The 22,109-nt window shown below is 40.5% G+C and overlaps 1 protein-coding gene across 1 annotated transcript in view; it reads left to right on the top strand.

Annotated features, from left to right (window-relative positions):
* LOC140998205 (cadherin-22) overlaps positions 1 to 12,564 on the top strand; it is a 79,314-nt gene extending 66,750 nt beyond the window's left edge. Inside the window, exons 9-12 of the mRNA XM_073468403.1 lie at positions 1,165 to 1,282; positions 5,744 to 5,893; positions 6,244 to 6,345; positions 12,026 to 12,564. Of these exons, the coding sequence (XP_073324504.1) occupies positions 1,165 to 1,282; positions 5,744 to 5,893; positions 6,244 to 6,345; positions 12,026 to 12,564 (909 nt within the window). The remainder of the gene's footprint in view (positions 1 to 1,164; positions 1,283 to 5,743; positions 5,894 to 6,243; positions 6,346 to 12,025) is intronic.
* The last annotated feature ends 9,545 nt before the right edge of the window (positions 12,565 to 22,109 follow it).

Here is a 22,109-nt window from a genome sequence, read left to right as displayed (position 1 = left end):
GGTTATAGATAATAGTATTGGTCAACATGGTTCTGGAAAATTGAGAGTTCCACAGCTAACATTCTGACATTTTTAAAGCACTGAGGTAAAACCTAATAAAAAAATTGGATTTTAGTTCCTGATTTTGCCAGAAGGCTTACACCTTCTCGCCAAAACATGTTTTAGCTTGGCTCAGAGTTGCTCTGCTGTTGAATTATTGTCTTCTTACTTAATTCATGTATAGAATTTTGACATTTAAGCTTCTTTTAAAACATATTTTAACAAATTCTGTTTGAACTGCACCATATGTCATCTGCAACGTCTATGCTTTGTTTTATTCTGCAACATCGAAGAGTCGTTTTTCTGTTTGCTTGTTTGAAGTAATGGTGAAGGAAATCAAAATAATAAGAAATATGTGGATTCATACGTAGTGAGCCGGCAGAGGAGGAAACAGCGGTCGGATGTGATGTGAAAATATAATTCATCAGCTTGTGGTTTGGCACTGGCTGCAGATTAACAGGATGAGAGGAGGATGAATTGTCACCGAGAGGCCTGTGTTAAGGTGAAAGGATCTCCAGGGGCTGTTTGATGTCTGTTCAGCACACACTGAATCCTATCTCACCTTATTGTGTCCACACAGAGTTCTTAAAATTGGATCACAGTTGAGTTTTATCTTTAAATGTGGATCACTATTATTGCATTAGATAGAAGGACTACAACATCGCCGAGTCTCTGTCTCCTTCTTTTTGTTCCTCTGCACATTTGCATTTTGACTTTGCTCCGTCTTCAAGCAAATGTGGCAGCCTCACAGAATATCTGTCCTTTTCTGTTCAAAAAAAGCTTTTGAGCGAAGCATTTTATAATAGTTTTGCATTTCTAACATTAAGACTTTTTTTATATCACTGTGTCAACTTTCTGAAGAAAGAAGGTTTTTTTTTCCTCTCTTTGTGACTGTAACACGTTTGAACTGCACTTTCACAGGAAGTCTTCTGAGTCAGTTGCATTCAACTCACTCCACCTCACTCCCTTCCCCATAAAAGAGGTGTTTGAAATGCAAAGTGTAAAGTGTTTTTCATATTCATTTTCTTGTTCCCATTGAGTGGATCTTAGTCGGAAATCTAACCCTTGTTTCTTTTCTTTCTTGTTCTTTTATATCCTTTTTTCTGCTTTGGTTGCTTTCTTTAGCTAATTCACACCATCAGTGTGGTGGATCGAGACGAGCCGCAATCTGGACATCGCTTCTACTTCACCCTCCAGTCTCCACCATCCAGCAATCAACACTTCACCCTGTGGGATGTCAAAGGTGAGAGGGCAAAGGTGTTACACTGGGGTTACGAGTTAAAATGCACATTTGAGCGGTTATGCTGATGGCTTTATCAGCATAATCTGATTTTAAGCGTCTAATGGAACAACCGGGGGTCGTTTAGACTGGTTGTTATATGTGTTGGGTGAGTGGGTGAGAGCATTCCTAATGTGCACAGGTGCAGCAAAACTATGCTGAACTGACAAAATGTTCAAGAGAGCTCGTAAAGATGGAAAAGTTTAAATTGTGAATATGATTGGTGATGTAAGAGTTTGGAGAAATTTGCTTGAGGGCATCCTGCAAATGTAGACCTTTAGGCGATATTAAGTTAGTTTAAAAGACTGCAGCTCCAAGATACTTCAACATTTTCAACGGCTCAGTCGTTTCATTTAACTGCCAGATGGTTGACGTTTTTAAAATATGACAATTTATGGAGTACATTACCGGAAGATTTTGACAATCACAGGAGACTTTTTTTCAAACTGAATGCAAAATAGTCTTTTTTTTTTCTGTGACTTAGCATTCACCTGATAATCAGGCAGATTCTTTTTTTATTATTTCTGGATAAACACCACCTGTTCCGGTCCTCGAAGCAAAGTATTACACTGCATATGTGACACTTTTTTCTTGTACAGTTTTGTGTGAAGAAGTTTGCTTGACAGTAAAGGCAATGCTAAGCCGAGCACTCTTTTTTCCACAGTAGAACCATCTTGTACGAAAAACATATTACTGTTTTGAACACTTTGTTTAACACAGAATCTTTCCTCGACTCTGCTTGAACAGAATGTCAACAGCTTACAAAATTTTCTCAAGTATCATCATGAAAATTGCATTCTGTACAAAAACACCACATTCATGCACAATGTGAGGAAACATTAAAATCACTGTGCCCCCCAGTGATGACTTTGCTTTGTCAGGGGAAGATACAGTTTTTTCATGCTTGTCTGTGTTTTTGCAAATGCGCTTGCAGATCCCTCGTTTAGAGATGTGTACCTAAGTGAATGTGACATCTGGCTAAATCAAGATTGATCTGACACCAGGGAAATGTCATGGGAGCAGCCCGAGCTAGGGAAAATGTCACCGTGTGGAGGCAGCGTGGTTTGCTGCAGCCCCGCTCGCATGCTCACATGTATCAATGGATACACACATGACCTCGTGTAACATACACACACACTGTACATATGTATGTGCGTAGAAGCAGGAAGAAGTATGACAGAAGTGTTCCTCTTGCCTTCTCTAACCTTTGCATATAAATACTCATGCCCACATATACACACACCACCACATCATGCAGACCGTCTTCTGCTCCGTTTCATTTTTTCCCCACTGCCTCTCTGTGAATGTGTGTGGATGTGTGTGTAGGTAAAAGATTGAAATGGTGTGAACGTCAGTGACTAAGGAGGATGATTAATAGGTATATTCAAGCTCAGATGTTAATGCTACACCTCCCACCCCTAAACATTTCATGTATCCACAAACACAAACACAGCAGCAGACCCTATTTATATTTTGGTAAAAGACAAACAAAACCCCACACAGATTTTTTTTTTTCTTTTTTGTCCTCCCACCCTTCTTTTTTCCCACTGTGGTGTCTCTTTTCATGGACACATTTGTCAACCTGTCACTTTCAATCTGTCACTTCTTCTTTTCCCCATCATGGCCTCACATTGCGTTGTGTCTCCAAGCCTTGACATACAATGATGAAAAGGCTTTTTCCCCCCCATGTTGCTAAACTCTTTTAAGTCGTTGCTGGCAGTCTTTAGAGCAAAACCTCATCTTTAGCAAATAAACTTTGCTGTGACATGACAAACTGCCATCAGTTTACCTGGAAAATGTCCCGCACCATCAAAAAATCTCATGGAGAGCTGAGGAAATTCACATTTTAGTGTTTTAAACGCTCATTTTATTTGATTTGTTTGGTCAGTGCCACGCAGAATCATCATTACCGTTATTTAAGATTGAAAGCAAGCTCTCAAGAAATTTCAGTATATTTAAAACAATAAAACAATATAGCATATCAGTCTTTTCTCTGGTAATGGTGGCTGTATTTGTTTTTTACGCCTTTGTGTCTGTTAATGAATACAAAGAATAAAATAACTGTTTTAAGGGGGTTCAAGTTCAGGTTCAAGATTGTGGCCAAAAGAATAAACAACAGCATTTGTTTTTCAAATGGCTTGAATGACCTGTGTTCCTTCCAGCAGTCAACAATGCTTTCTCTTAACCATGACCGTGATCTTTCCTTGATCTCGAACAAGTTGTTCTTATTAGTCATGCTAGCGGTGTGGCCCTAGAGGTTGCAGAATCAGACTGTTGGTTGGTCCAGCCTTTTGGTTGAGACTGAAATAGTCCAAAAAATTACTGAATGGATTGCCGTGGACATTTGTACTGGTATGCATGCTCAACAGAGAATGAATAAAAATGACCTTGATGATTCCCTGACTTTTCATGTAGCATCACCAGCACTCGGCTCACACTTTTACTTGGTCCAGTGAATTGGGTTTTAACCAAATACCTGCATGACATTCCCATCAGCCTCAGCTGTATTTTGTGTGCAATGCGGTAAGCTTGTAATAAGCATTATTTAATAGGAAATGATTACATCCTTCAACATGGTTGTTGTTATGACCATTGTAAAACTTATTTGTCTTATGATTCTTTAAATAGCATAACAAACACATTAAATTTAACTCAACTATTATCCCTGTACTACACCTTAAGTAAGATTTTTGTGTTACACTTTATAATAACCATCATTAATAAATGGTTAATTAAAATGAATAGTTATTTATTAACTGTTAACAAACAATAAAAATTACCCATAAACCATTATTAAGCAATTCTAAACAATGTATAACATTTTTGCAACTTTAAAATAAATGTGTTACCTTTTTTGTTGCCATTTGAAAAGTTATTCATTTTTTTAACAGGTAATTGTGTATTTTGCAGATATGCAATGCCATTTTAAGATTCATTAACATTGATAAAATATCGCTCTTAAGACTTTTATAAACCGTTAGAGTTGCTTATAAATGTCTTATTATCCTACAATAAGCATGCCCGTATTAATACAAACACTATTAAGATGTAATGATATTAATGAGCATCTTATACAGACTTACAAGGGCCATAAATTATGCTTATTACAAGGACCTTACCTTAACTTTTGGATTTATAAGGCCAATGTTAGCATGACTAAGATGAAGAGCATGGAAAACATTATGCGTGTTAACATTGTCACAAAGCATGCTGACAGTACGGCCTCACACAGGTGTTTAAGCTATGATTATGTCAAACAATAGCAGCCTTCCAATAAGGTCAACAGATATGTGTCCTTGTAGAAGGCAAAGACAAAAAACATATTGTTGTATTGTGTAAAGGACTTAAAGGCAATGGCAGATGTGGGAGGCTGTTCTGTTCAAACGTATACATCACCAACGTTTTGATTTTGATTCAAAACTACACAAGATGCCTCAGTCTATATTAAACCAAGTGTCTCGAGAGAATCTTTCTACAGCAGACAGCCATGGAGGAGAATGCTGTGTAAAAGTCAAAAGGACAAACTCATGGGCGGAACGTTCCCGCACATAAGCTGTAATATGAAGATTGTTCTACATGTGCCAGAGAAGCTTTAGGGCGACATGGATAACGGTGATATATGTTCTGAGAGATGGATTGCTCGGTATCCTCCGTGCAGTTCTACTCACACAGCTTCTCTGACTCTATTTGTCAAAGCCTCCTCCTGCATTCTGTGTTACATTTATCTATGTCTCCAGGAGAGCGCTCATATATACAGCGGTGAAGTTTAATTTCAAACAGTGGCTCTCTCACTCATTTTCTCTACTGTTTTTGTTTTGTTTTGTTTTTTTGTTTTTTTTTAAAAAACATGATAAATGTTAATAGTGCAAAAGCAGTTCTCTTCCCCGGAGAAATCATTCAACACAAAGTTAAACCTGACAGTCCTGCCAACCTTCGTCTGGAGTCCTTGAACTATGCATTATTGCATGTCAAATGATTTATTCAGACTGTGCAAACAAAGGGTAGCACTCTTCTGTCTGTCTTTTTCTTCAATACTTCAGCACTTGGCCGTTTCTTGGAAATTTTCATTGTTATTTTTTATTCGTCATATCGTATCAAGCATCTTATTGTCAAATGTCAAGTCTTGAAAAATATGATTTCTCTTGACATTTGAGTAATATCAATAGGCCTGCATGATCATTTTCTACTCCTCCTGTCAGTACAGTCTTCAGTTCAAAGGAGTATAAACAAGAAGGGAGATAAAAGTACACACTGGATGGAGTTTCATCAAATCTAGTGCAGCCTGATAAAAAAACAGACATCAGTGAGCAGACTACGAGGGTTTGTTCTTCAAATATTAAGTCCCTCATGTGTAATTCTCTGCTTTACCTTGTCTCTCTGACCCACACCCCCCAACCCCTGACACACTCATACCTCCCACCCCAGACAACACAGCTAGCATCCGGACCCAGCGTACAGGGTTTAACCGCCATGAGCAGAATGTGTACTTCCTGCCCATCCTGGTGGTTGACAGCGGGCCTCCCTCCCTCAGCTCCACAGGCACCCTGACCATTCATGTCTGTGGCTGTGACACAGGTAAGAGCCACTGCCGGAGTCGCACCATTACTTACATTATCATCACTGTCACCTTCTGCATCAGCATCAGCAGCAGCAGCAGCGCTAAAAAGGTCATCTGCATGCCATTGTTTTGGTCAGCAAACAGTTCTTATCAGCTTATATTTGTGGAAAACAAAATAACACAAGGCCACAAATCGGCAGACAAATTGCCCTCAGCTGTGATTTCCGCCGGTTTAAAATATAATATATGCATCATAGAAACACATTTTTTCTCTTGATAAAACAACACTTAATCCTTGTCCACTGACCTGACTCATAACTGGTGTTGAATCTGTACAGTTAATGCTAATCTTTCTTTTGTGACACAGATGGAGCCATCCAGTCCTGCAACGCCACAGCCTACGTAATGAGTGCTGCTCTCAGCCCTGGGGCACTTATAGCACTACTGGTCTGCATGCTCATCCTCATAGGTAAGCAGATGGATGAACTCATGTATGTATGTATGGATGTACGAGGAGATAAATGGATGGATGTGTGATGGATGGCTAGAAGGATGGATAAGCACAATTCATTACTATTGCTTTTCTGGGGTCACTGCTGAGTTCAACTACTCCTGCAGGACCACTGGGAGCATTACGTTCAATACTGGGATGTAGTAAAACTGGTAAAAAGGCAAGACTGGGGGCTGGGCCTAAAGACACGACTCAAGGTCCTCTGCTCATGAAATCATGCAACCAAGCATGTGTCTTTTAATGGATTGACCACTTTTAGAAGTTATCTATATTTCACGAAAGAAATTGCACATGCAGTGGCATAAAAACTGGCGTTGAAAATGGGGTCAATATTCAATCTTTCGTTCATTCAGCGGCTTTTACTGTCGGACATTTTGTCGCTGCTTTTACGAGTAGAGAGCTTTTGTTCAAACAGGAGCACAGATGATGCCTGGGTTTATGAATGATATCAAGCCACTTTGATCCTTGGAACACAGACGGAGATGGAGTGAATGGGAGTGAAGTGGAGTGGAGGGGGGGGGGAGAGCAAACAGGCGAAAGAGCTGCCTCAGCAGTTGTATACTTCTGGAGGAGCAGCCTTTAAATAGACGCGGCTTTCCAGACATTGTCTGATTTTTTTACACACACATGCACACACCGACATACACATGCGTGCAAGCGCTCACCCTCTCAGAGACCGAAGAGGTTTTGTATTGTCATATCTGAAAATTTTATGAGTTTGCTCCCCCCTCCCACTGCACATCTGAGCATCACACTCCTCGGTGACAGAAAGAAACGACAGCACTGTCAAAGTGTTTTGTCTGCCCCGCTCGCGCCCATGCACGTTTTACATCCTTCAAGTGGTGAATGATGGATGATGATGACACCAGGCAGATCTAACTGTAACTAACATTGCTATCTATTACTTTTTAAGAGCTTTTCTAATGAGAGCTGTTAAAACTCTGCCTCCATTAACCAAACCATCTACTGGAGTGAACTTAAAAAGCACGGCATCATTTATTCATCATGGTTTTAAAAGCCTCAACAAAAATGTTATGTACAAATCTGAGGCAACCTCTGCTGGCAATAAAAAAATTTAAAAAAAACTGTGTTTGCTTGGGATCGTGGTTTTGGTGTTCTGGGTGAGATGACATCCCCTCAAAGGCCTGAATTTCAAACAATTCTCTGCCCTTTAAACTTGAGGAAAGCTAGACACTGCAGAAAATACATGGCACAAAGATTTTTCTTTTTCACTGCAGCCTCCAGTGATGTGGATGAAAAACATGCACTAAAAAGTAACATACTTCTGATAAAGACTGTGAAGATTTGACTGTCACGGTGTTATTTGATATGTCGTACCTTTTGATTCCACTAATGACAGGACTCCATGTTGATTCCAATAGTGTCAGTAACTCTAATATTTGTCGAGTCCGTGCCACTTTCAATGACTGATACTGATTGGTAGAAAATGGACTGAACAGGCCTCATCAAAGCGCTGAGGGACAGGCTAAGTCGGAGCGCCTGGCTCCTGCCAGTCAGCATGTGGACAGTAGAGTCTCAGGGCAGCAGGGATTGGGATCAGTGGGATGAACAGTGTTTTCACAACTATCTTGCGGTGTGAATAACAGACGGGAGTGAGGCATGTGGCAGCAATCTTATCGACTGCACATTGCCTGACACTTTCATGTTCCTGCTTTACTTACCACACACGCGCGCGCACACATTTGGTCTGCGTCTGCTCATACATGCTAAGCACACATCCGCGCACTAAGACATATCACTCCGCTGCAATGCAATCAGCTCTCTCATTGTGCTATTACTGCGTGCCATCACACGCACGCAGACACACTCCCTCCTACCTAACCAGCTCAGCCAGCACTCCCTCTCTCCAGAGGCTGGACCACCTCTATTACATCAATTGTTGGATGATGAGAAAAATGAAAACAAATTTCTGCCTAATTACCTTACAAACAAACAGTCCCTCCATCAGTTCATTTATAGGCCTGATGTGATGAATCCATTCCACTGCGCCGCAGCATCTGCATGCATCCATTCCAATTACCTCCCATCTGCTTGTGATGAACTCCTGGGTGGGGGCAACCAGTGCAGCCCAAGGGTAAATTAAACGTCTTGTCAGGAACGTTTATGGCAACATCTGTACACATGGGGACCAGCTTTCTATGTATAGCAGGCCGCTATACACAGGTACATATGCTTCCTACAAAGGTAAATTCTTTACACGGTGTATTAATATTGCCTAAGGTATTCTAATCTCCAAGTCAAATAGGAGCTTGATTGCTCACAGGTCAAGCATCTGTGTATCAAATAGGCAGTGAGGAGGGTGTTTGTCAGAAGTGAGGTTATCCGATTGTCTTGAACCGCTACATGCTCCTTCAATACTATGTAGATAAGAAGCTGCCGATCTGCATGTATGAGGGAGTTCACAACGCCAACTTTCTACCTCCTATTACTCTCCTCATTAGTGTGAATTTAGAGTAATTGTCTTAGCTCTTGTTTAGTATGCAAAGCAGCGTGAGCCTCAATTTACCACAAACCATGACTGTTTCCTCAACCCCGTGGCAATTAATTCACCCCATTCATGGAGGAGAAGAATAAACACAATGGTTACAGACACCGCTTTCCCAATGGAGCCCAGCAAACAATGTAAGAGGAGAACTAATGTACATTATCAGTCAGAGATACTGCATAAAATCCCCATTCAAGATCAGCGAGGCTCTTTAGGCTGGCACAGCTCTTTAGGCAGGGAACACACGGGGCGTTTTCACTCCGAGTTTTTTTTAAGTCCATTTACACCCAATGAAGACCATTACCAGGAGAAGCAACAAGTCATTTGTACGGATTATATGCTCGAACCAAAGTGTTTCTGTGCCCTTTGCTTCAGAGAAAGAAAATGAGATGAAAGCGAAGAAGAAACATGGTGTTTAATAGTCACATCCTGACTTCCAAGGTCACTTTGAGAATCCATTTGTCCATGGCTTTTTTCTATACACTCTAATGAATGTGCTTTAGCATGTGTGAATTGTGTATAGGCAGCACATAATGTCTTGACATTGATCTAGTTTGACTGCAAAACGACGTGGGAATATCTCATTTTCACAATGTACGGACGGGTGTTCTGGTGGGTTCAGAGCATCAAACAATCTGTGTCGTCCCAGACAGCTCAGGTCCCATTATAATTGATGGCCTTTTTATCTCTGTGGGCTTGTAGGCATTTGTTTTAGGCAACAGGCTATCTGTTCCAGAAGATGCATGGTGCCTCCTGGTTAATGATCTATCTAAATGTCCCTTCACTGGAATCCCTTTAGAGTAGTTGCTCATTGTCTCTACTAAAAAAGGAGGAAAAAGGGTTTCTGTCCACTCGCTCCATAGGCGACTGGCCACAGAACCCAACTCTTGCTGCCAATCAAAACTATCTGAGGACAGTCATTTCCATCTCCTCATCTGACTTATCTGGTATTGCAGAATTTTATGCTTGTTTTTTTAATCACATGGATATCATTAATGTTAATTTTCCTTGACCGTGTATGACAATTGCTAAAAAGCCACTCATAACACATGCCAACCAACTCGTTAGTAATTTAGATGGATTTGTGAAGTGGTTGATCGTAAAGAATAAACATTTTTGGATGGAATCACTTATTTTGATCAGTTATCTGCTGTAGAAGGAAATACATGAGCTGATCTATTACTAGCTACTCTGAATTCATGGAAAACAAATGAATAAAATATAGTAATCATAATATAATGCGCCTGAACTGTAGTTATACAGGCTCACTTTCTGTTTGCATTGCCTGAACCCCTCTTGTTGTCCTCTTTGGTTGAATAAATGAATGTCGGCATAATTTCGCCGACACAAATATTCTGATTATATCAGCCATTGTTAATTTTTATTTCATGTTTCACATACTATATCAATCCATGTCCACATTCGTCTTCGCTTATTAATTAGCTGGTTGCTGGTTTCTGTTTATACATAGGGCTTGTATAAATGGAGCTGTTCATTATCATTCTCATACTCCCCAGTGTGCATAATTCATTCATTGGTGCCTGTAATATGTTTTTATCATCGCTGAAAATGACATTTGATGTTGCTGCACGTCTGAGGCAAATCACGAGGAGGTTTCAGAGGGAAGGGTGCAGCCCTGAGAAGGGATCATTAAGTCAGGGGTCGGGTGTCTGAGCCAAGTGAGACTTGTCTAATCACAAATGTAGGCTGTAATTAAAATAACTTAGCTGAAATTAAAGCCTCATTGATTCATCTGTGCATACAGCCTTTGTTTTCCTCTCGTTTAATTAGTATGTAACGTAATCCAACTCAATCTTTTTTTAATCCAGACTTAATTTTCCGAGGCATTTCTCTTTCTTTATGGGGGTGTTGCCTCTGGTTTTAAGTAGCGATGGAACGGTAAAGTCTTTGTTTCACTCGACTTGGATGAGTATTGATATACAGATTGGGCTCCATTAGGCCTTTTGAATCATATTTCTGGGCAAGGCAATCAGTATTGCGAAAAATCAATGCTCATGCATTTGAAATGTAAAACTTGATAATATATTATCTTCCCCCCTGCTGTGCCTTTGTCCTGAGAGGTGAAATGAAAGTTAAAATGGGAGTAGTTAAAAACTTGCCCATGGAAAGTACAAGCAAATCCATCATGCAAAGTGAATGTTTAATGTTCAGTGCTTTGCAGTATGTACACATTTAGTGCAATTATTTTCTTTGGTACAGTTGTTTTTTCTTTAGAACTGAACGCTCTGAATCTGGGTTTAGTATGTCATTAGTAAGATGAAGGAATTCCATTTTTTTGCATCCAAGCTCTTTAAACCCTGCCTGACAACGCTTGATCCATGTCTGCAGTGCAGCAAGAGATTTAAGCCACAGATCACAAAACACTTGCTGCGATGACAGTTCATAAAATCCCTTAAACGGGAACCTGTCTTTCTCCTTGCTTTTATCTCATACTACTGACAAATTCATATTCAAAGCAGAAATAGTCAACTTTTCAACGCCTCCCTCCTCCCAGTGTTTCCCTCTTGTATTACTGTTGCCGCTGTCACAAACACAGTGTTAGCAACATGGCCACCGCTAGCAGCCTGGCTACTGCCCAAAGCAAAAAAAAACAACTGTAAGAATCCTAATTTGACCGAGAAACCCCGATCTCAGTGCAATGAGAATGAGTAAAAAATTAATAAGAAGGCAGGTTTTGTTATTTAATGATCTAGTAGAAAGAATGCTGATTTTGAACCGTCTCAATTCCCACTGGTAAAGGAAAACACATATCAGCGGGGGAACAGACTTTAACACAACACCGGTGCTCTCCATTGAGTGAATGCCTCTCTGTTCACTCTTGTTTATCGGCTTCTATTACTCTCCCTCTTCACCGTTTTTGCCTCCTCCATCAGCGAGGTTTGTTTTCTTTCACCGTGTAAAAATTTCCACAGTTATTCCAGTTGTTCCACTGTTACCTGGGGATAGTGACCAGGGGGGAAAAAAATGCCTCTTTCTGTTTTGGTTGCATATTGGCAGACACATTTCCTTTGTGCTGCCTGTTGAATTCACCTGTACAGATACGACCATGAGTGTGTAATAGTTCCTCTCTCTTTCTCTTTCTCTGTCTTGTTTTGTCTGTCTCCCCACCAGTCCTTGTCCTGCTGATCCTGACCCTGAAACGCCACAGAAAGGGCCAGAGAATGGCGGAGGATGAGGAGGACATGAGGGATAATGTCATCAAGTACAATGACGAGGGCGGAGGGGAGCAGGACACGCAGGCTTACGACATGAGCGCCCTGAGGAATCTCTATGACTTCCCGGAGGCCAAGAGCTGTGACTCTGGCCCAGACATCCGCTCACTGCCGCAGTGGATACAGGCCAACCGGGTGGGTGGAGGAGCAGAGGGACCTGCAGCGGCGGCAACGGCGGCGGCAGACTTCTCCCTATTCAAAGGCTACATCCGAAAGAAGGTAGAACAGGCTGACGCTGATCTGTCTGTGCCGCCGTATGACTCCTTCCAGACGTACGCCTTTGAGGGCACCAGTTCACCAGCGCTTTCACTAAGCTCCATCCACACGCTGTCCACCACCTCGGAGCAGGATTTCTCCTACCTCAGCGACTGGGGGCCGCGTTTCAGGCAACTGGCGGGCTACTACGCGCCGGGAAACCTCGAGGAGGAAGGGTCCTAGCACAGCCTCTCCTTCTCCGCAGAGAGACGTTTAGACTCCCTCTTCTTCCTCCTCCTTCTTTCACCCTCTGGCACTCTACTGAGATCATCAGAGTCAGCACTGTGTACCCTTTTAAAGACAGACCACCATCTCTTCATCTCTTTGAAAGAAAATTCACAGTGTTGAACTTTAAACTCCAGATTTTTTTTAAACTCTTTGGTGTTGATGGGAGTTTTCAGACATTAGCATGAAGCTCTCAGGATGAAATGAGAAAGAGTTATTAAAGAGATATCCCGTCACCAAAATTGCCATTTAGTCTGAAGGGAGGATTTTTGTTCACTTCCAAATCATAAGTGAGAACCCTAACTTTAAAGCTGTGAGACTGTTTTCAGAGATCAGAGCATCAAGATTAAGTATGTAGGGTTGAACCATGTACCATGTATTTATTTAAAGGAGGAGATATTTATGTATTTATTTGTTTTTATGTATTTATTTATTTATTTACACCATGATCACTATGGTAACTGCAACAGTTGACTCTGCTGAAGTGCTGAAGAGAAAGAGGAGAAGGACATTATAAAAGAAATGAGAGACAATATGGAAGACAGGACTGCATTGGCAGAGGACTCTACACAATACTGACACAGAGGTGACATCTGGGTCATATAAAAATTACATTCTGGAAAGTATTTGTATTTATTTTCTATGACCACTTTTGTAAAATAACCAACTCAAGACAGATAAATGAAAAGCAGAGAGGGAACAGAGGGAATGAAAAAACTGCAGAAGAAAAGAGCGCTGCCACGTCGGTCCGAACACTTCAGACTGACATACTTTTGCTGTATTTCAGTGATTTATAAAAAGGGTGTTTTTGGAGGTCACAAACTGAGGACAGTTGTGTGTTAACAATGTCTTTTCTTATCCTTTCCACAGCCAATTGTAAGGCAATAAGGCACAAACCGCAACAGTGATTTATGACTAAACAAAATGACTGTTTCATGGAATTGGCTTGGTGGCCAGCTTCATCCCATCGGGAGACAATTTTCATTCCAGATTTGTGTGTGAATGTGTACAATATGTTCAGTTCATTTTATATCCTGAGACATTTGATTTTGCTTTTGATGTTTTATTTCCTTTGGGGGAGGGAGGAAGGGAGGGGGAACTAGTGATGGTTTTGTCTAATTAAGAGGGAGAGGGTTGGGGGTGACACATGATGAATGGACTGGTCACATCCACCTGATATCCACAACCTATTCAATGTTGACCCTAACTTGCAAAATGTATGGAAAATTTAAAAAAAGATGAAAACAAATAAATATTTAATTTTTTTGGTAAAAGCCTACATCTCGCTGTGTGCAATAAACTAAATTACTCAGTAAATGGGATCACACTGATAAAGTAAATGGAGCGTCCCTGTTACTAATTATTGTTTGCCACTTGTTTGCTGAAGATGTCTCCTGAATTATTAATGAATGTGGAGCTAGTTTGTGTTTACACCAGGGGTAGATTCAGAGAGTAGTCCTAGATGGAAACAAACAGACCATATGACAGGCCAGAGCCAAACAAAGACTCTTCTCTCAGCGCGGCTCCCTCCTGGCTGCCTTCTGCCAAACTACTGTAATTGTCACGGTCACCAGAGAATGCTGAGCCATAAGAAGTTGCTTTCATCTTTATGATCTGCTGCTAAAATGGCCAGTCAGACATTGGCTGAGATTTACATTCAGTTGCTTTTATAAGTGTTTCAAAGAAAATGTCAGCTTCCCCCACCGGTCATTAGTAGGTCTATATCCACTGATTGGTGAGAGCTGACGTCGGTTTGTGTTTCAACATAAATTATCCATCACTGCTAAACAAAAAAGAGGCTTTCTCCAGACTTTCAGTGTTCTGTTATGGAGCTGAAGAGGCAGCACTACTCCTTTTTGTCTATGCAAGCGTAGGACTGATGACACAGTTAGCCAAGTCAGGCTTCGTTCATTGAATAACAGTGTTGAAATTTATGGTTTTACTCACAGGTAAATTGTGTCACAACTTACCATTTCACCTAAAGCATTGTGGTGCCCCAGGTTACAAATCAAAGGCCTATTCTCCAGATGTAAGGGGATATTCTCATATTGCAATCAGAATCTGATTTATTTTTATTTTTTGTTTGGAAAAAAACATAGAAAATAAGATGTTTTGTTGAAGTTAGACCTTACAGTTATTTCATAATTTGCATCACATTTTACATCACTGCCTTTATCAATATTCAGCACACTCTATTATACTGTGCTGACCTATACTGCTGCACTGTATGTATTTATTTGTGTATCTTTGCCAAGGAGTGATTTGGCCATCCATTATTAATCACACCCTGTAGCCCAACAGCCTTGTCTAACTGACAAGCAAATGCCATGGTCTGGATGAATATATACAGATGTAGGTCAGCATGAGCTCCACAGTCACAGTCATACAGCAGGGCGGTGAAGACATGTGTGCCTTTAAAGAAACACTAAACAGGGCAAAACCATCCCAACGCAATCACCAGAATAAATGTTGGCTAAGGTTTCTGCATCACCACAGATAGGTTAACTTTACATTTGTTTAGGTTCAGTTTTCTCTTTCTCTCTTGTTACAGTGCTCTGCTTATGCTCCAGCTAGGTTCAGGCACAAAAACTTACTCGGTTAGGGGTTAGGAAACCATCATGGCTTGGCTTAAAATATCTGTTTTGAACACCACAAACACGAGGTCTCCTTCAATACACACGGTTCTGTCAACAAAAACACGGCTGGAGATGGCCCAACTTGCCATGAGAAATATCTGTTTGTGGTCGCAACCAACAGGGCTGGAAATTGTCTCACCTTATCCTTAGAAATATCCAGTGGTGTAACAAATGTTGAAACGCAGACTCGATCTCGATTTGGCAGCTGCATCATATGCCACATTTTGTATAATGTCAATATAGTGCAAACTTGCATGTATCTCTGGTTTGCAGAGAGGTTAAGTGCTAACATTATATCCCGTGACTTGTGACTAATGCTGTCAAAGCTGAGGTTAAAGCATGAGCACATGTTTTGGGGTAAGAAAGCCCCCCATGTCACTTCAATCCTATTTTCCCTGCGAACGAGCTTCTCATTTATCTTTCATCAGCGTCAGAGAAAATGTCACTCCTTACTGATGGCCTACACGTGTGAACATAAGAATGTCTTTCCATAAATCAGACTTTTTCCCCCCAACTCCAAGGGCAACGTGAGGCCCAACATTAGTTATGCAGATAGATGTTTGGTGATTGACAGTTCTCTAAGGGGACAGCTGTGTGCACATAATATATCCTCTTCTCTTCTCTCTGCACTTGGCTGGGTAATGACAATTGATTAAACATTGGGGGCGAGATATGAATGCGCACTGACGAAAATATCAATCATACATAGCCTAATAGCCAAATAGCAATAAGTTATTTACGTTTCAGACACACTCAAAACAAAGCTTTCACCTTCACAACAAATCCATTTAGCTAAAACACACTGCATGAGCAAACCTGACTTTACCACAGCGAATGCAAATGCAGCACAATGAAAAGGTGAATTAATAAAGTGAGATGACTGTTATAGTTACATGGCCATTGCCTCTTTACAAACACTTCACTCAAGTAGAAAACAGCTCGAGCCGTTTGTTATGTACAAAATTTGACCCTTTCTGTGTCCTGACGAGCTTAATTCAAAGCTCGGATAATGACGGTGACTTTCTTGTTGCAGTTGTTGTTGTTTTTGTGGCGATACATCAATTGAGCCTGTGAAGATCATTCAATTTACTTCCTTCAATACTAAATCAAAAACAATGGTAGCATTTATTTATCTAGTACTTTAAAAACTCAGGACTCGGAGTGCTTGGGAATCAAATGAAACATAAATAATAAAACAAAGTAAGAAACAAAGTAAGACAAGATAAGGTGAAACAAAGACTAAGGCATCATATAATAACATGCATCCATTCTCTAAACCACTTAGCTTGTTTGGAGCACAGTGGGGCAGGAGCCATTCCCAGCATGTACTGGACAAGAGGCAGGCTACACTCTTGACAGGTCGAAAGTCTGTCACAAGGGTAATGCATATAGACAGGCCCACAGGCACTGGAGAGTTTCCTCTTCACCTAACCTACATGGCTTTAGGCTGCAGGAGGAAACAGGAGCACCTGGAGGAAACCCGGCCCAGGTACGTGCATAACACGCCAGCTCCAGAGAAAGAGGCCAGGACCTTTTCGCTTTGAGGCAGCAGTGCCTCAATCAAATAAAAACACATCTATGAAAATAAGTTTTAAGCCATTAAAACGATATTGATTGTGTTATTGCTCGAGCTCCTCGGGCAGGTTGTTCAAAATCACAGAGGCCCTGATGGAAAAGGCCTGGTTACCCCTTCATTTAATTCTAAATGTTGAATCAGCCAGAAGGGCCCTGTTGGAGGATCAGAGGCTGTGCACTGGCTCATGGAAGGATAAAATGTGTGCAATATAGCCAGAGGCCAGACCTAACTAGGCTTTAAAGGTGGTCAAGTGGATTTACGTTACAGTGACAGTTTAGCTTTTTGCAGGTTTGTGACACAGAGGATGCTTTTGATTTTTACTCCAATAAAGAGAGTTATCTATACCAGGAGTCTAAACAAGAATAAAAATGTCTTATAGCTCCATCATGTACATTTGTGTGTGTGTTACAGCTACTCCTGCTCCTACTGAGAATCAACAGCAGGTTTCTTACTGCTCGCTGTTTTCTTCTTTTGGTTTGTTGGTTTATGTGGATGAGTCCTTCTGGCTATCACAACTCCCCCACACAAAGCTGTATACCCTTCAGTCACTTTCAGTCCACAAGTTCCCAAAACAACTCAGAAATGGCAGAGAGCCAAACTAAGAAAGACCAGGTGAGAAAAGATGTACACAGAAAGTCAGAGAGAGACAGATTTCTCCCTCAGGTGTGGACTCCAGTGGAAGATGTCGGCATTTACTGCTCGCTTCTTCTGGACGTGTAAGTATTGTAGGTGTGAAACAACTGCTTGCTGTCATGCTAGAAACAAGATGATTTGGTTTATAGAGGCTTGCTGCTTTTTTCCTCCTTGTAATGAAAAATATTCAAAGTTTAATTCTAAATGTATTAATGAAACTTATTGATAAATGAATGTTTTTTCTGCAAACGAGTGAAAAAGCGATATAGTTTGACTGTCAAGTGTGCCTGAAAACCAACATCTACAGTGACGAAGTGAAGTAGAGCACACTTTGTGCCTGAACGTCCAACCATCCTGTTCCCTTCTGTCCTTTATGTCTGGTTGAATTGAGCTTCTCGCCACTGTCAAAAGATCCTTCAGAGTACATGTATTATATACAGGGCTTACCGCAAACCTACTGGAAGAAAATTGCTTTACCAATGTTCTTTCCCTTGCAGCCAGTGTCCAAGGTCGCTAAAAGTTCATGTTTTGTTGATGTATAAATCAGAAATTAACAGGAGAAGGGTTTGAGGGCACTACATTCAATCTCTCGCCTTTTCTGGTTTGTGTTTTTGTGATACATTTGAGAACAAATTTTGTTCATTTACGTTTTTCCTCTGGGTTTGGTGCTTTTATCAACATGTGTACTTAATGACCAGTGTTTTTCCAGATGTTGGAACGTACCAAGTTGATTTTCTGGGAGGGATGATTCTTTTTCTTTCTTTTTTACATTTTGAATTTATGTGTCCTTCCAGCACACATAAAACAATCTCTACTCTGTATGTAATGTTGTAAAGTGATTATGCAGTTAATACTTAAATGGAAGAAATGTATTCATCTGCTTCTGTTGTTCACTTTTGTCTGAGCCTTGCTAATGTCTCAGTGGTTCTACCCGTGGAGTATTTAAAGCTGCTGTTTCCTTCATCAAAGTTTTTGTCAGTGAGCTAAGAGAACCCCTCTCCATCTTTGTGTTTTTCTTTGTTCAAACAATCACACAGTGTAGGAAGCAGCGTGAAAGAGAAGAGCTCTGAACCACGTTTCTGGATGGTTGGCGTTATTGGTAGTGCTCCGAGCTTCACAGATGTGTGGGCCCACAACCTTTGCAAAGGGTTTTTCAAAATCCATTCCTTACCGAGTTTCAAGTCAAAAGAAAAATGATAGTATTTCAGTGAAAATCTTCACTATCACAGGACGACCTGTGGCTCTCAAGATTTTAGATTTAACATCAACCAAAGCAAATAATCCTCCTAGAAAACTAAGATGAAGATTCTACTAAAAGCTCTACCTCCTCATAGTTTCATAGCAGTCAAATAGAGCACGTAGACCTGAGTTAGAGGTCAGTGGTGACTCCTCTATAACTCACTGCACTCTTGCAGTGTAGCAGACAATTGATTTGACGCTGTCTCTGTGTTACTACATTTGAGTCTGCCTCTACAGCATCTCTGTCACTTTAAATAAACATGAACATCTCACTGAGGCCTCGCTATACTGTACAACGTGGAGAGCATTAGTGCTGTCTCTTGACATGCGTGCGGCTTGTGTGGGTGCAGTGAAGTGCATTATTTCACAGCTTTAGATGCACAGAGGGAAAAGATGACTTTTTAAATGGTTTTTACATTTTGCTAACATGCAGGAATACGAGGCAGAGAACCACTCTAGCGTAGCTCACAGTGCCCTTTTCAGCAGGTTGACGAGGAAACAAAAAAATGGAGAACTCCTACTCTTGCCACAAATGCTTGCGTTTGTATTATATTTTTTTTATATCTTTATATTATTCATTTATTGGGGACTATTGATAAAAAAAAATGCAATCTCAAGAACCATTTTTAGTTACAAACTATTTCCCATCTGCAGTACCTAGGCATTATTTTGGTTGGTTAAAAAAACAAGTAATTTTAATGGAGACCTATTATATTTTTTTTCTTTCCTTCAGTGTGCTGTAAAGGTTCTTGAAAGTTAGAAAGCCCAACAGGAGCCTGAGGGGCCCGAAATGCCTCGTCAGTAGTCCTGCCTTTAATTCTGTGACTTCTTGACATCACTACACCACCATGTACTACATTTGCATAATTTATGTATATATTCACGGTAAAAGTGAAGCTAACTGGAAGCTTAAAACACGACACAGCCGACCGGAGACATGGTGAGCTGTGCCGGCTCAGGTATGTGTGAGTTGACCAATCACAGCAGACTGGGGGGGCTTAAAGAGACAGGAGCTACATCAGAGCATCTCAGACTGAGGGGAGAAAACTGATGTGTTTTTTGAGCATTAAAGGGGCTATTTGTAAGAAAAGTTGATTTTTTTAGTCTCATTCCCAACTCGTCAAAAACTGACGTTTTGGGATTGTAGGATGGGTCGTCATTATTTGACGAGTTGGGACTGAGACTCAAAAATCAACCTTTCTTACAAATAGTCCCGTTTAAGCATGGAAACCTTTTCTAGTAGTAGCCCACAAAAAAAATCTGAACCTGAAAATGAGCATAATAAGTCCCCTTTGAATAATTCATATGTTTTCTGTGTCAGCTTATTCATAATTGCCATAAATTACAAATATGATTTTGTTTTTATGATATAACATTTGCTTGTGGTGAATTAAGGAGAAATCTTGGAGAATTATTTTTTAAGATACCATACTGTGATGATGCACATATATATATATATATATATATATATATATATATATATATATATATATATATATATATATATATATATATATATATATATATATATATGAATATTATTGACTTTGAAGATAAAATTTCAAATGGATGTCATGGTTTTAGAATAATGACATTTTTGTGTTCAAGAAACCTTTCTCTTTTCACATATTTTTTTCCTGGCAAACCAGCAGAAGCTTGTGACCAGAAAAAAACCCAACTAATCTAACTACAGAGTTGTTGAAGGTGATTTGATTCACTCTCGTGTCTCTTTGTAGATGCCCTTCAGACCCTCCTTCTGTGGCCTTGCGCTCTCTAAGGCTTCCAGAGCTGTTGTATGATGCCCTCCTCCCTGAGAACACCACATCAACCATCATCACATCTACCGAAAATGTTTCCAAAAAGAAAAACAACCCCCTTTTTTCACTTAACATGATCTCCCTTGAGTCATAAACTTTTAAAAAATAAAATGGAACAAAATGCTTCAAAATCTGAACTTAATCATGTTTGATGTCATCATAAACCCCCCACAACAAAAGGCTACATTTTGTTTGCCCTCCAAGCCCCACGCAGCAGGAAAGAGTCTGCAGATTCTGATCCAGCGCCTGCAACACACGGTGCATACTAATACTATTTAATCCAGCCATTTAACCAGCACCTTGCAAAGCCTTATCCAAGGAGACATACAGCATAGTTCCATACCTACATGTCAAAAGTTGTCTTCTTGAACATGCCACACTTCATCAGTGATGCTCACATTTAAGATTTATGGATGAACTAATGGGTGTCGAGGTAGTTGATCTCTCTACTGGGAGGTGTTTCAAGCGCAAGTCTCTTTTCCCACAGGGAGGTAGACTGAGTCCCTCATGCCTCAAGCCATGCTGTACTAGCCTCTATATAATAGTAGGAAGACACAGATAGAGCATATATCACCTCATGCAGAGGTGTTCTCCCACTATCCTCCACAATTTCTTGCCCCGGTTCGATCAATTGTTCTCTAAATTGAGATCGTAATTCAGCTCAGGGTTGACAAAGGACCCAACTCGTCAAGGACAAGGGTAGAGCTGTCTTATTGTGGAGCTCAAAATTAGTCTTTAAAGCCTGTGCTTTTTGTTGGATCACTCTTTAAATGAAGTTGTCGTTGTTGTTTTCGACTCCATTTCTGGGGTACAATTTATTTTTATGTATGAAAATTATGTGCAAAATGGGTTATTACGCTCTTTCCTACTTGATTGACTATTCAAACATTTATCGTAGCCCCACAGACACGAGCTACCAAACAACAATGACCAGTCACTTGAACTGGCATTCAATATACAATAACAGTGCTAGAAAAACTCCAGTAAATGGCAACTGAACAGTGATAAACAGGCATCGTACTGCCGGTTTGATGTGCTCGCCAGCACTTTGTTTTCACACTTGTGCTAAAATTGGCCATAAAACAGCATTTGGCACAACAGATGCCGTGAAGATAAAGGAAAAGTAATGTCCAGGGGTACGTGACTCACTTTTGTGTCTCACATGAATGAGCATTGTGTTGTCAAAAATTTGCTGTGACTTTGTTCATCAATGCTGTGGCAATTCATTGCTATTCATGAGCTGAAGATGTTATAAGGTCACCTCAATACAAAAAAGGCTCGAGTCTCTGGAGAGGCTACTTCAACAATGGATTTAGGAGAGCTGTGGTCCGCCTGAGCCTCACTCTTTGATTAGAAATCACATGTGCCTGCATTAATAAGAGAAACCCTAATCTAGGTATGGTCATTCCAATGGCTGAACAATGAACACAACCCTTTTAATTAAAAAAAGAGGGATCTAATTTCATTAAATCTAAGGATTTACTGAAAATAAATAGCCAAAGGTGGCACAGGAGCCTCAGTGTTTAGCACTGATGGCTCACAGCTGGCCAGTTGGATCATTTCTGTGTTGGATTTGCATGTTCTTCTTGCGTCAGTGAGGGT

This window comes from Pagrus major, chromosome 6 (genome assembly GCF_040436345.1).
Source record: "Pagrus major chromosome 6, Pma_NU_1.0".
Classification (NCBI taxonomy): domain Eukaryota; kingdom Metazoa; phylum Chordata; class Actinopteri; order Spariformes; family Sparidae; genus Pagrus; species Pagrus major.
The sequence above is the reverse complement of the archived record's forward strand: the minus strand, read 5'-3'. Positions and strand labels throughout refer to the sequence as shown.